General features: G+C 38.4%; 1 protein-coding gene across 1 annotated transcript in view; it reads left to right on the forward strand.

The window, feature by feature from the left end:
- The window catches only part of LOC139944320 (guanylate cyclase 32E-like), a 103,761-nt gene extending 87,202 nt beyond the window's left edge, over positions 1–16,559 (forward strand). Inside the window, exons 17-19 of the mRNA XM_071941312.1 lie at positions 9,119–9,362; positions 11,733–11,831; positions 14,064–16,559. Coding sequence (XP_071797413.1) covers positions 9,119–9,362; positions 11,733–11,831; positions 14,064–14,821 — 1,101 coding nt within the window. The 3' untranslated portion in view covers positions 14,822–16,559. The remainder of the gene's footprint in view (positions 1–9,118; positions 9,363–11,732; positions 11,832–14,063) is intronic.
- Positions 16,560–16,852: the final 293 nt, after the last annotated feature.

The raw sequence follows: 16,852 nt of genomic DNA on the forward strand, positions 1-16,852 counted from the left end.
TGCCTTTCATATTATATACATAATCTAACTTCTAAAATATGTATGTTTTCGTTTTGCCCGCGGTACTATTTCTGAAGGAATACTTTGCGCGGTTTGGTAACACTACACGTCAGGGGCTATATAGTCGGTGTTTTTATGCGCAGAGTGCAAGCGTATACCCAAGACACAGGGGATGCATTTACTTAATTGCTCGTCCATCAATCTAACGAAATTGTCCAGGAGAATTTGGTTGAGAGTTAAAACGTCTTAAATTCCGTCTTGGTCAACCTTTCTCTTGGCAACAACCATGGCTGTAAAGCTAATTGTTGTCAATCGCTCCCAGTATTTTATTGAAAAGGGTTTGATTTGGACTGTTCTTACCCTCTTCTGGATACTTTTGTAGAGCGGCGCTCTACTTATTTGTAGTATGAATAATTATTGGTATTGCTATTTCAATAATTAAATCTGAGCTGCCGCCCTGTAACATTGCTTTTTTACTGTGTACACTGTACTTAATAAATTGAATGATGTCACAAATGATGAAATACCTCTGGCAACCAGTTTGAAGCAGGTAAAACTGATACCTGCCTGCTCATCGTTTCCATATCGAAAAACTCCAAGCAGTAAACAATATTTTTAAAGAGGCTTAATAACAAAAAGACTCCAAGAAAGAGAAAAACAACAGCAACACCAACAACAAACACATCGGCGCACAATTACTTTGTGTTGCAGTCACTGTGTGGATATTTTTCTTTACACACAGCTACAGCGCACGAGGACACCTAATGTACTTTATGTTGTTCCTGTATTGAAGCAATCCCCATTTAATTGGTTGTGTACACAAATGACTAGTGAGGACCCATGAAAACAAAGAAAGTGAGGACCTGTTGTCCCTATTAAAATATGTCCTCGGAGGGGAAGGCCATGCAAACACAATTTAACACCGGTGAACACTAGATCCATGCAGTCTTTCAAAACCCTGCCTTGTGTTGACCCATTTTGGGTGCACGTTTTATATGTAATGCTTTCAAACCTCAAAATGACAACACCCCAACAATGACCCCAACACACAAATAATAAAGCATATCACAAAAGAGAGAGCTGAAATCAAATAAAGCGCCATAGAAATCTTTGAATGAATATATTTTGTGTTTAAGAAACCACACATATTGTGTTGAATTCCCTGATTATTAAATTTCAAAGAATTCCAAAATGTCAGTGTCTCTGAAAGAAGAAGAACGAAATGAACGCCGTTGAACTTGTCCATAGTTTGGTTGTTGTTTACTACATCTCTGTTTTGCTTGATCGACGCACCGCAGTACTCTTAATCAGGGAAGTCAATTTCAAATCAACCCGATCAAGCAAGGAGAACACAACAATCCTCCCGCACGCTGATTGTCTTCATTTCCTTCGTTTGTTCGAAAAGGTCTCACTGTTAAATAAAATAATAATACAATAAATCAGTGCACACGAAATCATCAGAAATTACCCTACCACGTGGGGACGTCGTCATTACCATCCAACCATGATTAATTGATGGCACAGATTATGATGCCTGGCGGCCTGCAATATAATGTTTTAATGATCCAAATGCCCGTCTTTGAACACACCCGCCCTGGTGATGTCATTTCCAAATACTCTGTTCACTCCGGAGACATGCTATATATGTTATAGCTTAGGTTTTATTACTTTGATTTGACTCCGTTTCTGAGTGCTAATTGTTACAGCTTCGGTTTGTATTATTCTGTTTTGGCAGCGTCTGATGATGGCATTCTCTTATTGCTAAGAATAGTGAGAAAACTAAGAATTTTGTCTCAATTACCGATCAGAAAATTGGGCCCAAGCACCAAGGTTTTCAAAAAATAGTTACACTTCTGCCATTGACGGCGTGCTTCAAAATGACCATACTTTGACGTAAACTGTAGTTGGTTGCTTTGTTAAACAGAACTCCCTTATATGACGTAACAAGGGTGACGACTTAATCGAATCCTTCTTTAAAACACAATAGAGTGGTGTTTAAGATGATTGTTTTTCTTACCAATAATTTATGCTACTCCCGCGAACCCTTTTTCATTTTTGATTGAAAACATCTTACACGAATTCCAGCAAAGTTCACCTGCTGTTGTTTTCATTCAAGCCGGTCTTAAGCAAATAAGAAAAATCTATCAGAAATCATCACCAGATTTGTTGTTTTACATCGATACATGAAGAAACCCAATCCATACCTATCACGTTAATGTTAAAGGTCGTACAGCAGACACTTGATAAGGTTCAAGTCTGACAAATTGTCTTATGTGGCAAATGTTGCGGTCGCCGAGGATGTAATTTGTAAAAATTGACACCTCTCGTCGTTTGAAACAAAATGAGTCAATCTGAGCAACGAGCCGGCGGTCTGAGATGCTCGATGCACGGCTGGCTGGCTGGCAGGGCGAAGGAGGGAAAACCCATCAAGAGATAAAAAATCCACAAGAAAATCCGTTCTGCATCATGGTTCATGTGAAGACGATCTTGGAGGACTACTCCTTTCTAATTATCTGCTTCTCCTCCTCTTCTTCCCGGGAGATTCTTAATGATGATGTGTATGGATTGCAGCATCTTACAAATATTGTTTCTTCTTCTGCTGTTATTCAAACGACCTTTTCCGTTTCAGTCAGAATTGGGCGTCTTTGTATTGATATGTTTTCACATAGAGATGAAGCCACTAAGATTGCACCTGGGATGGATTTCACAAAGAGTTAAAGGCAGTGGACACTATTGGTAATTGTCAAAGACTAGCCTTCACAGTTGGTGTATCTCAACATATGCATAACATAACAAACCTGTGAAAGCTTGAGCTCAATCGGTCATCGAAGTTGCGAGATAATAACGAAAGAAAAATAACCCTTGTCACACGAAGTTGTGTGCGTTTAGATGGTTGATTTCGAGACCTCAAGTTCTAAATCTGAGGTCTCGAAATCAAATTCGTGGAAAATAACTTCTTTCTCGAAAACTATGGCACTTCAGAGGGAGCCGTTTCTTACAATGTTTTATACCATCAACCTCTCCCCATTACTAGTCACCAAGAAAGGTTTTATGCCAATTATTTTGAGTAATTACCAATAGTGTCCACTGCCTTTAAGACTAGTCTTGACTCGTCCTATCTTATGACTAGCCTTCGGTTTTTAATAAACCTTAAGACAAGCCCTAAATTTGAAATCGGCAGTGTTCGGTTAAATCAAGGGCTGCTTCAATAAGTAAAATATATTTGGCAAAGCTCTTCTGGAAACTAATTAAATTTAATTAGAAAACGCAGAAAAAGCAAGAACATGTTGTTGCTTTTTCTATTTCTGCGGCCGGGAACAAAACAAAAATAAAAAGACGACAACGAATAAATAAGTAAACATCAATTGGGTAACAGAGAGGGATTTTGTTTACTCTAAAGTCGATTTCACGAAAAAGTTAATAAACGTCGAGATCAAAACTTAAACTTTTCAGCGCGTTTTGGTGATTTCCTTTTTTCTCTTTCTAAAGGCAACAGAAATACTAATTGAAATTGATTGTTAATAGCCTTCTAAAGTTGTTTTTAAGTACATCAACTTCCATTCGTCACTTAAAAGCCGTTAACTCATAAACAATTCAGCAGCTACGACGTTTGTTTTTGTCACGAGCTACTTTTCGAAATAATTTTCGAAAAGCCTTGCTCCCGGGAAGGAAAAGCAAAACTAGAAATTGAAACTCGGTACCCCCCCCCCCTTAGCCATTGTGTATTACTGGCTCAGTACATCATAAAAGCATTATCAAATCAATTTTCAACAGTAAATAGTCTGCCCTGTGGCAGAACTATTTTAATGCACACAAATGGACTTCGTTCAGTCCAGCATGAACCGGCACTATATTTTAATTCCGTTCCATGTCTCTTTTGATATACGCAATAATCGTTGTGACATTTCCTATAAATCACTCAATTAAGAACTTATAAACAAAAGTTGCTAAAATTAGTCAGTGTTGTGTGATGGATTTCTCCAGGGGCCAAAGTACATCTCTTGGAAGTGGTAGTTGTATTTTTCCTTCTTAAAGACACTGGCCATATTGGTAAATTACTCATAATTTATTATTGTTGATAGTACAAAAAATATATATATAAAAAAATAGTAAAAAAATTGAGAAACGGCTCCCTCTAAATTAACATATTTTGAGAAAGAGGTAATTTCTCACTCAAATATTTTTAACGATTTCAGGCCTTTTATTATACATCTGACTCGATGACTAATTGAGCCAAAATGTATACAGATTTGTTATATGCATTTTGTTGGGATACACCAAGTGAGAATACAGGTCTTCGACACCTACCAAAGGTGTCCAGTGCCTTTAATGTTCTATCTTGTTGTCGTTTCTTCGATACATCATCTAATCAACTTAACGACAGGTTCATTTTTAGTTTGGTATCGCATGGTCGCGCCATATAATCCATCATGATTTGACACATAATTGGCTTCCTTTAGTTCCTTCGTTATTGGAGATGTTTTTGAGTATTATTATTGACTTTGATTTTGTATTAATCAATATAAAGCCTACACGCTCAAGTGTAATTTCAGTTGGTTTGTTTTGCGTTGATGTTTCTCTCAACACTAGACAATATGTCTTCACTTGATAAGATGTATGTCTGGGAAAGGGTGCCGGTAATGAAAATCGACCGACTTGTATCTGGGCCTGATGTTCTATATTCATGTTACTCTTTATCGGAGGTGGGGGTTGAGCGTGTCTGCTAGCATTCTAACCGGGTTCTTTATCACATTTGAGACGTCACAAAAAAAAAAAACTGAAGAAAAGAAAGCATTCCAAACATTACGAAAGATCGCTTAGTATGTGGAGACTGTTGGTTCTTTATCACAAATAGTTCTTAGCATAAAAACGTAACAAAGGTGTTGAGTGTATCTGTACGAAATCGTGTAGTAATGGTGAATGTCTCGCTCTGGACATTTATAGTTCTTAAACTTATTAAACGCACCTGCTCTACCATATCATGTCTCCGGGACATTTTGTGAAAGGTTCATGTGCTTCAGATACATCGAATACTCTTCTTTTTTTGGCGATTGTCATTTATCATGAATGGTGTTGTATAATGTGACACTCCTATTTAAAGCAATACAGATCCTGTTTTAAGAACTTGCTTTAAATCAAACCGAGCATCGCGAACATTCGTGCACAAAAGCAATCTCCTCACATAAGCCTTTAACATAGCGCACACTTTTACTTGTCAGAAAATTTCAATACGTCTGCTGAGTGACAGTTTTAAAAAACTTCCAACTTTAAACCCGATAGAACACGTTTTTTTATCCGATGTTATTTTGCACCATGCAATTTATCTACACACCTTCGCTTATAACTGATGATTATAAAAGCCCACAAAAGGGGCCAAAAACAACTTCCATGGTCGTGCAAGCGGATATTGGTTTACCACTGTGTATATTTAAACAGGACATCTGTAAAAGAAAAGTGCTCTAACATTGATACTGCAAATCTTCGGGCAAAACAGGTGGTCGTCGATTCTTAGCCGGCACCACCGTTATAATTCCCCACCTGTAGTTGTCCTAGTTGATGCTACACTATCTAAACCGTGACTTTAATATTGGAGTTTAAAACAACGTTCGGCACTTCTAAATGATATAAACTTCCAGTTTTAGCCGAAGGCGAAATAACAGAATCTATGCAAGTAGCATTTAAAGTATTGGTAGCCTACTTAACAAGACCGGAACCTTGTCAAACCCCTATCAAAACCACATTGAGGGCGTCACATACTCGAGACTTCGCCTCCCGCGCCATTTTTGAAATGGACACTTCTGTGGATGCCACGCTTGTGTCTCTATCAAAACACCCCTACACGATATTGCCACCACTTATGTCTCGCCATGAATATATTCCCCTGTCATGAGGGACGGGTAGCCATACACTGCTCCTCTAAAACAGCACAGTAGAAATAACAACTTAAGGAGATTTTCCGCATCTTTCTATAATGTGCAACCATAATGTAATATTATAGATTTCGGAAGCCACTGCTGTGGAATGATCTCGACAATGTATTACAAACTAGGCCGTCTGTGGGTCGGTTAAGGTTAGGGTTGTGTTCCCTTTTTTTTAACTCCGCCCTCAATGTTGTTATTATACCACATTCAATTTATTTTTATCATATTTTCGTCCAGCGTACTCCTCTTTGAGTTAATTTGTTTGTTGTTTGTTACTTTTTTATTTTATTTTTATTCTAGGCATTCAAAACACGCCTTTCTGTCTTCTTTAAATGCCCTTATTGGTTTGCTCCGTCTCCATTACCTTTATTAACACTTCTTGACTGTCTTTGACTTAAGTAATTGAAACTAACGTGTTTGTTTTTCTCTTGGGTTTTTTCCCCAAAAATATAGAAATAAATGTTGATTGATTTGAATTGAATAATCACACAACTGCGCTAGATCAAGCTGCATTTTCATCTTCAATAACTGTTTTTTTACCAGTTCTTAATTTTCTTTGACTTGATAATTGTACTCAATTTGTTTATTATTCTGCTTTTCACCAGTATGGAAATACATTTTGATTGAAATGAGTTTGATATTCACACAGCTGGGCTAGATCAACCAGCATGTTATTTAAGTTTATTGGCACTCTTGCCATAAAATCATGATAGTCGCTCTATCCAAGTCTCTTCGACGATGTAACCGAGTGTCGCCGCAAACAGTAGCAATTTCATGTTGATAATGTCTGTTGATAATTAACTTGCAATCGCTGTCGCCCGACCATGCACAGCCAGATTAAATTTCACGTTTTCTTTAATTGGATTCTTCAACATTACTCTCGAGAGTTTCGATTTGTACAGTTATTCTTAGTGCGAGTAGCCAGGTGGGTGATGACAATCAATGCACTTCACAGTAATAGCCACCCACCTTTAAAAAAAAAAAAAAGGAAATGACATAAAGAAAACAAAAAAATATGCAATTAGATTTGGAAAAAAAATATGCATTTGATTTGACAAAATATGTAAGGTTAATTATTATACCGATTTGACCAGAAACAAAATTGATTTAAATTAGGCATTATTTATAGTTTGTTTGTATAGATTCGCGAGTATACAACTGTAAGTGAAATAATCATTCTCCCATAATGTTTCTTTTAAAGGGACATCGTTGACAATTTATTTTCAATTCTAATTTTGATTAATATGCCAAAACTATGCCAAAAACATCGAGAGTGTTCAATATTTAGTCAATACTACAGGTTGTAACAGGACAGCTACAATAGAAATAGTTAGGGACAATGGGATAAACAACAACAAATATTGCCTTAATTTGTTTTTGCTTTTACTTTTGTTTTAGCATTTTAGTTTATCACAACACATTTGTTGACATTTATCGTTACAATTTTTTATAAAGCCCCCTAAGCATTATCAGCTCACCATTCAGCGTTTATGCCGTAGTATGTGTTACTTCATATTATTGCTTTTGTCAAGAGGAATATAAACAGTTATTTCTATAGAAACCCAAATTAACCAAGTTCTCAATGCTTAGTTATGCTATGTGTCACAATAGGCAATATTGTAAAATATCACATTATAGCAGAATTAAAACATTTTTATTTTTGGGTTATAATTGATTGTTTATATTCATTTTAGCCCCAATTACTTCACAATATTGTTTTTGCTATAAAGTGCAATGTAAACAATTAGAAATCAAGAATAACAAAAGTTATACGGTAAAGGGTTAAGTTCAGATTATCACTTCGTCCGTATGATTTTTTGAAGTGTAGATTTGTTTTGAAATCGGACGTCCATCTGCACCATTGTTGCCGTCTTCAATTTGTGGTGTTAAATTATAGACGCTCTTCTATAACCGGAACCATTAGAGCAGTTTTGCCGGCGGCACATTTCATCTAATGTACATCTTAATGCATTTAAATTTCCAATTTACACAGCATAATGGTCTAGGCTAATTTCCGGATATAATAACCTCAATAATAACTTATGTATCCATTGGCATTGGATGGAGCCATTAAAACTGCTTTATGGATACACTTCCGCGAAGGTTGCTTTGTATTAGTTTTCTCATTTTCTTTACAAGGTCGGTCAGCATAAATCAGAGGTCATTGTTTTTGTCCCTTGTTGTTAAGTTCTTCGTACGACTCTCTAACTTGGTTTTGCGATGTGTCTACTCGTGCACTGGATCGTTTTTAACTAGAATGAGACAAACAACAGAAATGTTCGGTATTAAGGGTGAAAGAATGGGAGACTTTTGGGACGCTTGGTGGCAGCAGACTTACCAGGTAAAATCACAGACATAAAGAACCTTTATGTCTGGTTCTTTATGTCTGTGGGTAAAATCCATTGTTCTCCGTCATGTGCGAACGTTTAGGACTACGTAAACAATGGAAATTTACCTAAGTAAGTCTGCTACCACCTAGCGACCCAAAGTCTCCCATTGATTACAGTATGGATGCAGCTCACCTTGTTCGTTGGAGTTTGGAACTAAGTGGCCTATCTACCTCATTTGCTTTTGTTTAACCAGATCCGTTCCTGTTTTCATTATTAAATCACTCAAGGAGCTTATACAAAAAATATTATCTTACAGCCACTCCTCGCCCTCCACCCCAACCCACACCCCACAACAGATACCGAAACATCACCATATCATTTTCATCCGCACTTTAAAGGCACCTGACACATCGGGTAATGGTCAAAGCCAGTAATCTCTCTTGGTGTATTCCAACATAAAGAATCACATGACAAGTCAGTGAACATTTTGACTCAAATGGTCATCAAGAGAAAAATGTCAGAAAAAAACCTTGGTGCACAAATTTGTGTGCTTTCAGATGACTTATACAAGGCTTCAGAATTGAAGTATTGTATTATTTGATTGAGAACTTAAACTTATTTCTCAAAAACTGCGTTACTTCAGTTGGAGCCGTTATACGAGTTATACGATCAATAGCTCTCCATTGCTCCTTACCAAGTAACTTGTTTTATGCCAAACAACTATTGTGAGTAATTACCAATGGTGGTCAGTGCCTTTTACCAGTGGTGGATTTCAAAAAGAGCTAAAACTTTAGTATTTTTATCCCGAGTAAGGACGACTTATATATCCCTATACGTATTTGACGACATTTGTTTCCTCTTCTGTAGGTCGTCGACATGTTGAACGACCTGTACACCCTCTTCGATGCTATCATCAGTTACTACGATGTGTACAAAGTAGAGACGATAGGCGACGCCTACATGTTAGTCTCGGGCCTACCCTTACGGAACGGGTTCCGCCACGCGGGCGAGATTGCCTCCACGGCCCTCCACCTACTCGCTTCAGTCAAGGAATTTCATATTCGGCACAAGCCGGACGAGGTGCTAAAATTACGGATCGGCATTCATTCAGGTATATAAAAACCGAGTATGGATGTAGCTCCCTGAAGTGCAGACATTTATCTTGCTCATGACTCAGATGAGTGGGGGGGGGGGGTAAGGTTATGGGAGTACTTGCACAACTTCCACAATGACGTTCAAGGGACCATGTCGTTATAAAGCCGTACGATGTGATTGCCTTTACCTGCATGCTATACATTTAGAATGCACAATAACCTTGATCAGTGAATGCCCAACTTTCCCATCTACATAAAGGGGAGAGAGACATGCAGTGTTACAGTCAAGTGTATTGAGTATAAAGCAAGACAAGTTCGCAAACCGGGGCAAACATGGTGTTACCGCAAACCAAACATATATACACAAACATTTTCATTACCAATTTCTGCACAGAGTAAGTTTGTATGTTTTCTCAACTCATTGGATTTGTCCCAGATTGAAAATTGCAGCGTTGATAAGGTGCCGTGCCATGTTACGACTCCCACACGGATTTCCTGTCTGGTTATCCCTCTCAATCTTCAGTTCGGAGTTTGAAGCTTGATGATAAACCAATACCTTATTGATTGGGCAAACTTAATGTTATTTCAACCTTGTTCTTGAGATTCTGATCCTGTCAAAGTGGGCTCTGCTTTATTTCGGCTTCTCCATTTTGGTTTCCCTTCTATACTTTAGTTTCAAAAGAATCCTCAAGTTTGAGACCGATCATCGAACATGATAATACTAATTTAAAAATAGTGACTTCTTATATAACTCTCATATCCGTCACTCAGTGGGGCTCGAAGCACTTTAACACTCAGTATTTTCACAACACACTGGACCAACGGCTTTACGTCCAATCCGAAGGACGAAGCATCGTGGCACGGTATCGCGACTGAGACTCGAACCCACACACTGCTAATCAAAAACCCAAGAGCTTGAGTCCAATGCTTTTCACCGCTAGGCCACGACACGCATTGTACTACACAATGCACAATTCCCCCCCCCCCCACCCCCTTTCATTCATTAGCCTTTTGGGTTATGGTATGAACAACATGCACTGTTTAGTTTAGGCGTATCAGACACCCACACGAACTAGAGTCATTACAGTAACGTGTTCATCGTATCTCAACATTGGCACCCATAATGCTCGTCTCGAATTTAAATTAGTTTAACCACGCTGTGTGAGGTTGAGGAGGGAATAAGTGTGGCTCTTTTTACATTCCAATAATTAGTTTCCATGATTGGACTGGGAATACGGGGGAACACACGGCAAGATGTCTGCAGGAAACATTCTCAATTTATCGGGCTTAATAAATCAAAGCTACGCCACCTGAGACACGCATGTAGTCTGTTCATCAATTTCATCAAGCTTTAGTAGCAGTCAGCTTTTGTTTACTCGTCTAAAAATTACACCAAACTGTAAATAAATACACCTGAAGAATGTTTTAATCAAACAAATATTTTTTGTACTGCACTGCCTGAAAGAAATGTTAGAGCCAGGTGTTTCATCGTCCGTGATAGGTCAATCCAACCATATACATTGCATCTTACCGCATCTAGCAATAATCACAGTCGGAGATTGACATTTTAAGGTAGATTAAAGGCAGTGGACTCTTGGTAATTACTCAAAATAATTATTAACATAAAACCTTTCTTGGTGACGAGCAATGGGGAGAGGTTGATGGTAAAAAACATTGTGAGAAACTGCTCCCTCTGAAGTACCATAGTTTTCGAGAAAGAAGTAATTTTCCACGAATTTGATTTCGAGACCTCGTATTTAGAACTTGAGGTCTCGAAATCAACCATCTAAACGCACACAACTTCGTGTGACAAGGGTGTTTTCTTCTTTCATTATCTCGCAACTTTGACGACCGATTGAGCTCAAATTTTCACAGGTTAGTTATTTTATGCATATGTTGAGATACACCAACTGTAAAGGCTAGTCTTTGGGAATTACCAATAGTGTCCACTGCCTTTAAAGGCACTGGACACTATTGGTTATTACTCCAAAAAAATGTTAGCATAGCAACTTACTTGGTAAGCAGCATTGGAGAGCTGTTGATTGTATAAACCATGGTGAGAAACGGCTCTCTCCGAAGTAAAATACTTCAGGCCTGGAGCATTTTGCATCTGAAAGGACACAAATATGTGCAACAATGTTGTTTTTCTGTAATTATGCTATTGCAACCGCGATGACAAATTGAGTCTAAATTCGCACAGATATGTTATTTTAAACATAAGTTGAGATACACCAAGTGAGAATACTGGTCTTTGACAATTACCAATGGTGTCCAATGTCCAGTGCCTTTAAAGATACATGATGGTGCCCTTTGCCATCGCGTAATATGAAGCACAAACAGCTCCTTAATGGGTTTGTTTCTTGTTCCCTCCCATCATGTTAATTCAGGGCCAGTGGTTGCAGCGGTGGTTGGTCTAGCAATGCCCCGGTACTGCCTCTTCGGCGACACGGTCAACACTGCCTCAAGGATGGAATCAAATGGCCAGCGTAAGTTTCAAAAAAGACTAGCAAAATATTAAGTAATGTTAAACGCTTTTGCATGTTGTGCAGGATAAGACTTAACATTAGATAATAGTGAACTTTCGGGTTCACTCCAACAACTGAGGTGTTAAATAAACACCATGGATGTTGTGTCAATTTATTACCAGCAAAAGGTTCCAAATGTACATTATAGGGTGTTGGAATAACAAACAATTTGTTACAAACAGTTCAGTGGTGTTATTTTTAACACCTTATGATAATAACTTTGATTCTCTGTACAGTATCTAAAACTATGCGACAAGACCCATGGAGTAAATTTTAACACCCCAGTTTTTGCAGTGTACACCCATTACATAACTCTCTTTTGGGGAGCGTTGGCTCTGAAAAGAGCCAGTTTGGTCTGGACGTTTCGTACAGTATACTCCGTCTTCAGGAGAGAAAAAAAAGTTGTCCTTTGTTTTTCTCCTGAAGACTAGCAGAGTACACTGTTCGAAACGTCGAGAGCCAAACGGCTCTTTTCAGAGCCAACACTCCCAAGAGAATTATTACATGGTTGTACCCGCAAGTTTACTATTATCTATAGTTTATTCTGATATAGCTAATGATGAATGGTTCACTTAGTTCAACGAGACATGCCATGCTTGAGAGTTTTGATCGATGGCTTCATGTATTGATACCTGCCACAGTGCACTCACTCACGGTAGAATGAGATGGAGTTAGGTTTCAGTTGAAGTTCGATAATTTGTTTTAGAAGATTAAACCATATCAAATGGAAACTTTGAACCTTTCCCTATTGCTCGAGGTAATTACTTGCTGGTTCCCCGGCCATGCACCTCTGAGGGATTTTTTTTCCCGCCAGTAGTGTCAATTTAAAACACATTTTTTTCGCTTGTTATGTTTCGTCCGAGTAAACGAGCGCTCCCGGATCTCATTCATCTTTAGAATACATCAAATTGTTGAACGTGCACAAACATTTTATCCTGGCCTTAGTTCACAGAGCTGTTTATTAGGCAGACTATTTTACTTACAAATGTTGTGCTTAGCAGAATTTAGCAGGATATGAAAAAAGTGTGCTTGTGCTCTAGTATTTTGGCTGGTTGATTCTGGTTAGAATGTTTTCGTTGTGCTTAGCTACGTTTTGTGTTTAAGCAGCTTCATGAAATTGGATCCCGCTCGCAAAGAATGAAACATTATATCATGTTGCCAAGAAACATGCCATTACACTGAAACGAAAGCTGTTCCCACTTCGATTTGTGTGGGGTTTTTATTGCTATTTCTTCGACTTTGAGAGCACTTCCGAGGAGATATATCTCCAGAGAATTGGTTCCGGAGGTACGAACTTCATAATTAGATCACTTTTAGATTGAAAGAGTAATTTGAACATTTTCTTTACTCATAAAACATGATGCTGCATACAAATTATACATAAGTTGCTATGGAATACGAATTTCTTTTTAAGAACAACCGACGAACAATTGTCTGTAATCAAAACACGTGTTGCATAGACTATGGATGAGAACCAAGTGTTTTGATTACTTCCGTCTGAAAACAAAAACCATTTTTTAAAGAATTCTCCCAAACATGTATTAAGTTAGTATTTTGATTGGTCCAAATTGATAAAGTGACGCCATTCAGCAATTGTTTATAAAAGGTACACCGTTATTTATCATGAATGTACCAATCGTTGTTGGTAAAGTTTCCCTTCTTTATAGGGCTGTAGACAGTCAGTATTCATGACCACTTTCAGACACACATATTCATGACATAGATTCGTGGCACCTTGATAATAAAGATCTATAGCCCTATGCCTAACCAATGCATCTGGATATCACGCTAGCTCCTTATGGCTGTTTTAGTGCACGGTATCACCCAGTCATTGTAATGTTTGTCTTGCCTCAGGTACAAAAGAAACATGTTTTCATGAGTGTCCAGACTGTTATTATTGGGTATCCTACTACTGTTTATCTTAACCATGCCCCTTAAAAAACGAATCGTTGAGGTGAAAAAAAACCGAAGGTGAATGCCCGAACAGGTACACTCATGTTTCAGAGCAAGTTAAAACACAATATGATTGTCATAGTTGTTAAAAGGAAATGGTTAACATTAACAGTTTTAATATCATTTATTTTTCATTTGATCTGCGGAACTAATTCATTACTTCTGAGAGGACGCTCTCCCATGTTTGGATTATATTTTAATGTGCTCATTTAATGTTTCTTTTCCTATTTACATCCCCAGCTTTGAAGATTCACAGCAGTGCTCAGTGCCGGGATAATTTACTCAAACTGGATGGCTATGAGATCGAGGAACGTGGCCTGGTTGCCATGAAGGGCAAAGGAGAACTCTTGACCTACTGGGTGGTAGGCCAAGACCCCGCTTACAAAAGAACTGCTCCCCTGGAGGAAACTTTAGATTCCTCGGAGGACTTTGGTAATCTTTTGAAACAGAAGAGTCCAAGCCAAGGAATCAAAACAGCCGAGTTGTCCCCATGTTTCCCACCGTCGACCCCAGATGGGCTCAGCCTGAACGGCATGTCACGAAACAGCCGTCAGATTTCCTACACCGGATCAGACACGTACGGCTCAACGGACCGCGTGCTGAATGTTACGGACACTGAGTCCGATAAAGACGGTAGCTTTTTACTGGATGTTTCGCAGCAGAGCAACCGGCGATCGCCTTTAGCGGAACGCGTACAAAGAACGAACACCGAGACCTACGTGGTCGATGGTCTGGACGAGGAATCAGCCCCGAGTGATCCATTACTTCCCAACATCGTCGATAATCCGAAGATTGTGAACGATACTGTGGTGGGAAGGCACGTCGGCTTCCAGAAGAATTCGGTTATCAGACCGGGGTTAGAGAGAGACTCTGATGGGTTGGAGCTTGGGGAGATCAACGGGGAGAGGGTCAAGAAAACAAGCGTTGCCGATTCGGGAATAGGCAGTCACGGTACCAACTCACGCGATGATGCGTTACAGCTTGAGGTCTACTTGTGATTTTTGATTTGTAATTATTAGATGAATATAGACCTGCCGCCGAACTAATGTTCATACCTGTAAAATTGGTGAGCAAAGATGCTGTTGAAGGTTCGGTTAATTTTAGAATGACGCCAAGAGCGGGAAATACCAATACGAATGAAGGGGGCGCTTCGCAAAGTAGGAATGTACCTTAAGCGGGGATGATCTTTGGGACTTGCTGACCTATATACAATCAATAGAGGTTTGAAACATTTCAAACCGTGTTGGATAATCTTTAAGTATGTGTGGGAAATAACTATAATGTACCTCCGAATTGCCAGCAATTAAAATGGTGAGGTTTGAGTCATAAAATATCAATGGTCATTATACATACTGTCCGTAATAATGACACTATTGTAATAACATAGACTCGTAGTCGTACACTGCTCTGCCTCATTAAATTAAAGTTTGTATGCCAAAACTTTCCACTTAGTAAGCGCTGGAAATGCCTTAAGTTATCATCACTGTGAACAATTTACAAAACATTAGAATAATGTCTTTCACTTGGTGGACTCACTGTTTAAATATTATGCAGTCCATAAAGCTGAAAAAGTTGTAGTCCCGGCCGATTTTTTACCTTTTGCCCAGGTAGTAGTTAAAAAGCTCGACGGCACTTTATTAGAACTGAGAAGCCTTCCAAATTCTGTAAATATTGACCGGGATAGTAGAGTATAACGCAAGACAAGTTCTCAAAAGAACATTGGCGTAATATACACAGCAAGTATAATAATGTACTTAAGGTCCCATCAAATTCCGTTTTGTTTTGCTCTGTCTGTCGCTTGTTGGTCAACTTTTATTTAATTTATATATACCCATTCGATGTGTCATTTGACGTCCACTGCGCTATAATCTTTCATTGGAGACAAGTTTACCGACGATTAGTGATGACTGAAAGTCCAAAGATAGAAAGTTGTTATTTCCCCCACAATTACAAAACAGGATGACGGACGGACGGACCGACAGAAATACAAAATTTTGACTTGGAGAAAACAATCCACCTGAAAAAACGTTTTAAAATATAAATTCATTGTATAAAATATAAATTTCTATAAATTTGTATAAATTTCAGATAATTTTTCACTTACACATAATTATTATGTGTTAATAGATAACATTTCACAGATAAGCGTCATTGTGACAAATTATAAGACTTGCATGACCAAAGGGAAGACCGACACAATGTAGGCTTGATCAACTCAGCTTGCTTTATCGACGTCATTTTCTTTACCATCATTATTCGACAGAGGGCGCCCCATAAAACAACCACTATCTACCGTCACTAAGTTGCATTAATGTGTTTGTATGCAGCAATGTTTTCGATAGTTGCAACGAATTAAAAACAACGATAGCCAAAAACCACGGGATTCGTCAATACGTTTTCGCAACCGAAAATTGTTTCACTGTTTTTGAAGCCATCATAATGGATTGTTAATGCCCTCTTAAAACGTTTCCAGTGAATTTAGGTGAACTTGAGAGGTATGAAAACGAATGGCATTGTTAGAATAATTGTGCATGTATGGCATGCTTGAAACATTTTGATCCAACGACCACACTTTGAGCACGAGCTGACATAAGGATGACAAATAACATTATGAGGTATTGACACTAGACACAAGACAGACTTCACTCTTAAAGGAACACTTGCCTTGGATCGGTCGAGTTGGTCTTTGAGCGTTTGTAACCGTTTGTTATAAAATGCATAGGGGTGGAAAGATGTTGTAAAAGTAGAATGCAATAATCCACACAAACATGCCTTGAAATTGCACGGTTTTTCTTTAACACGGTCGGTCATTATGGGAGTCAAATTTTTGACTCCCATAAATGGCTGACTGTGTTAGTTCGCAAAATAAATGGAAAACCACGCAATTTCGGAGCAAATTCGTGTGGATAATTGTATTCTAGTTTTAAAACATCTTTCTTTCAATATGCATTTTATAACAAACGGTTACAAACGCTTTTTAATAGACCAACTCGTCCGATCCAAGGCAATGTGTCCCTTTAGTGACTTAC

This window comes from Asterias amurensis, chromosome 11 (assembly GCF_032118995.1).
Source record: "Asterias amurensis chromosome 11, ASM3211899v1".
Lineage (NCBI taxonomy): Eukaryota > Metazoa > Echinodermata > Asteroidea > Forcipulatida > Asteriidae > Asterias > Asterias amurensis.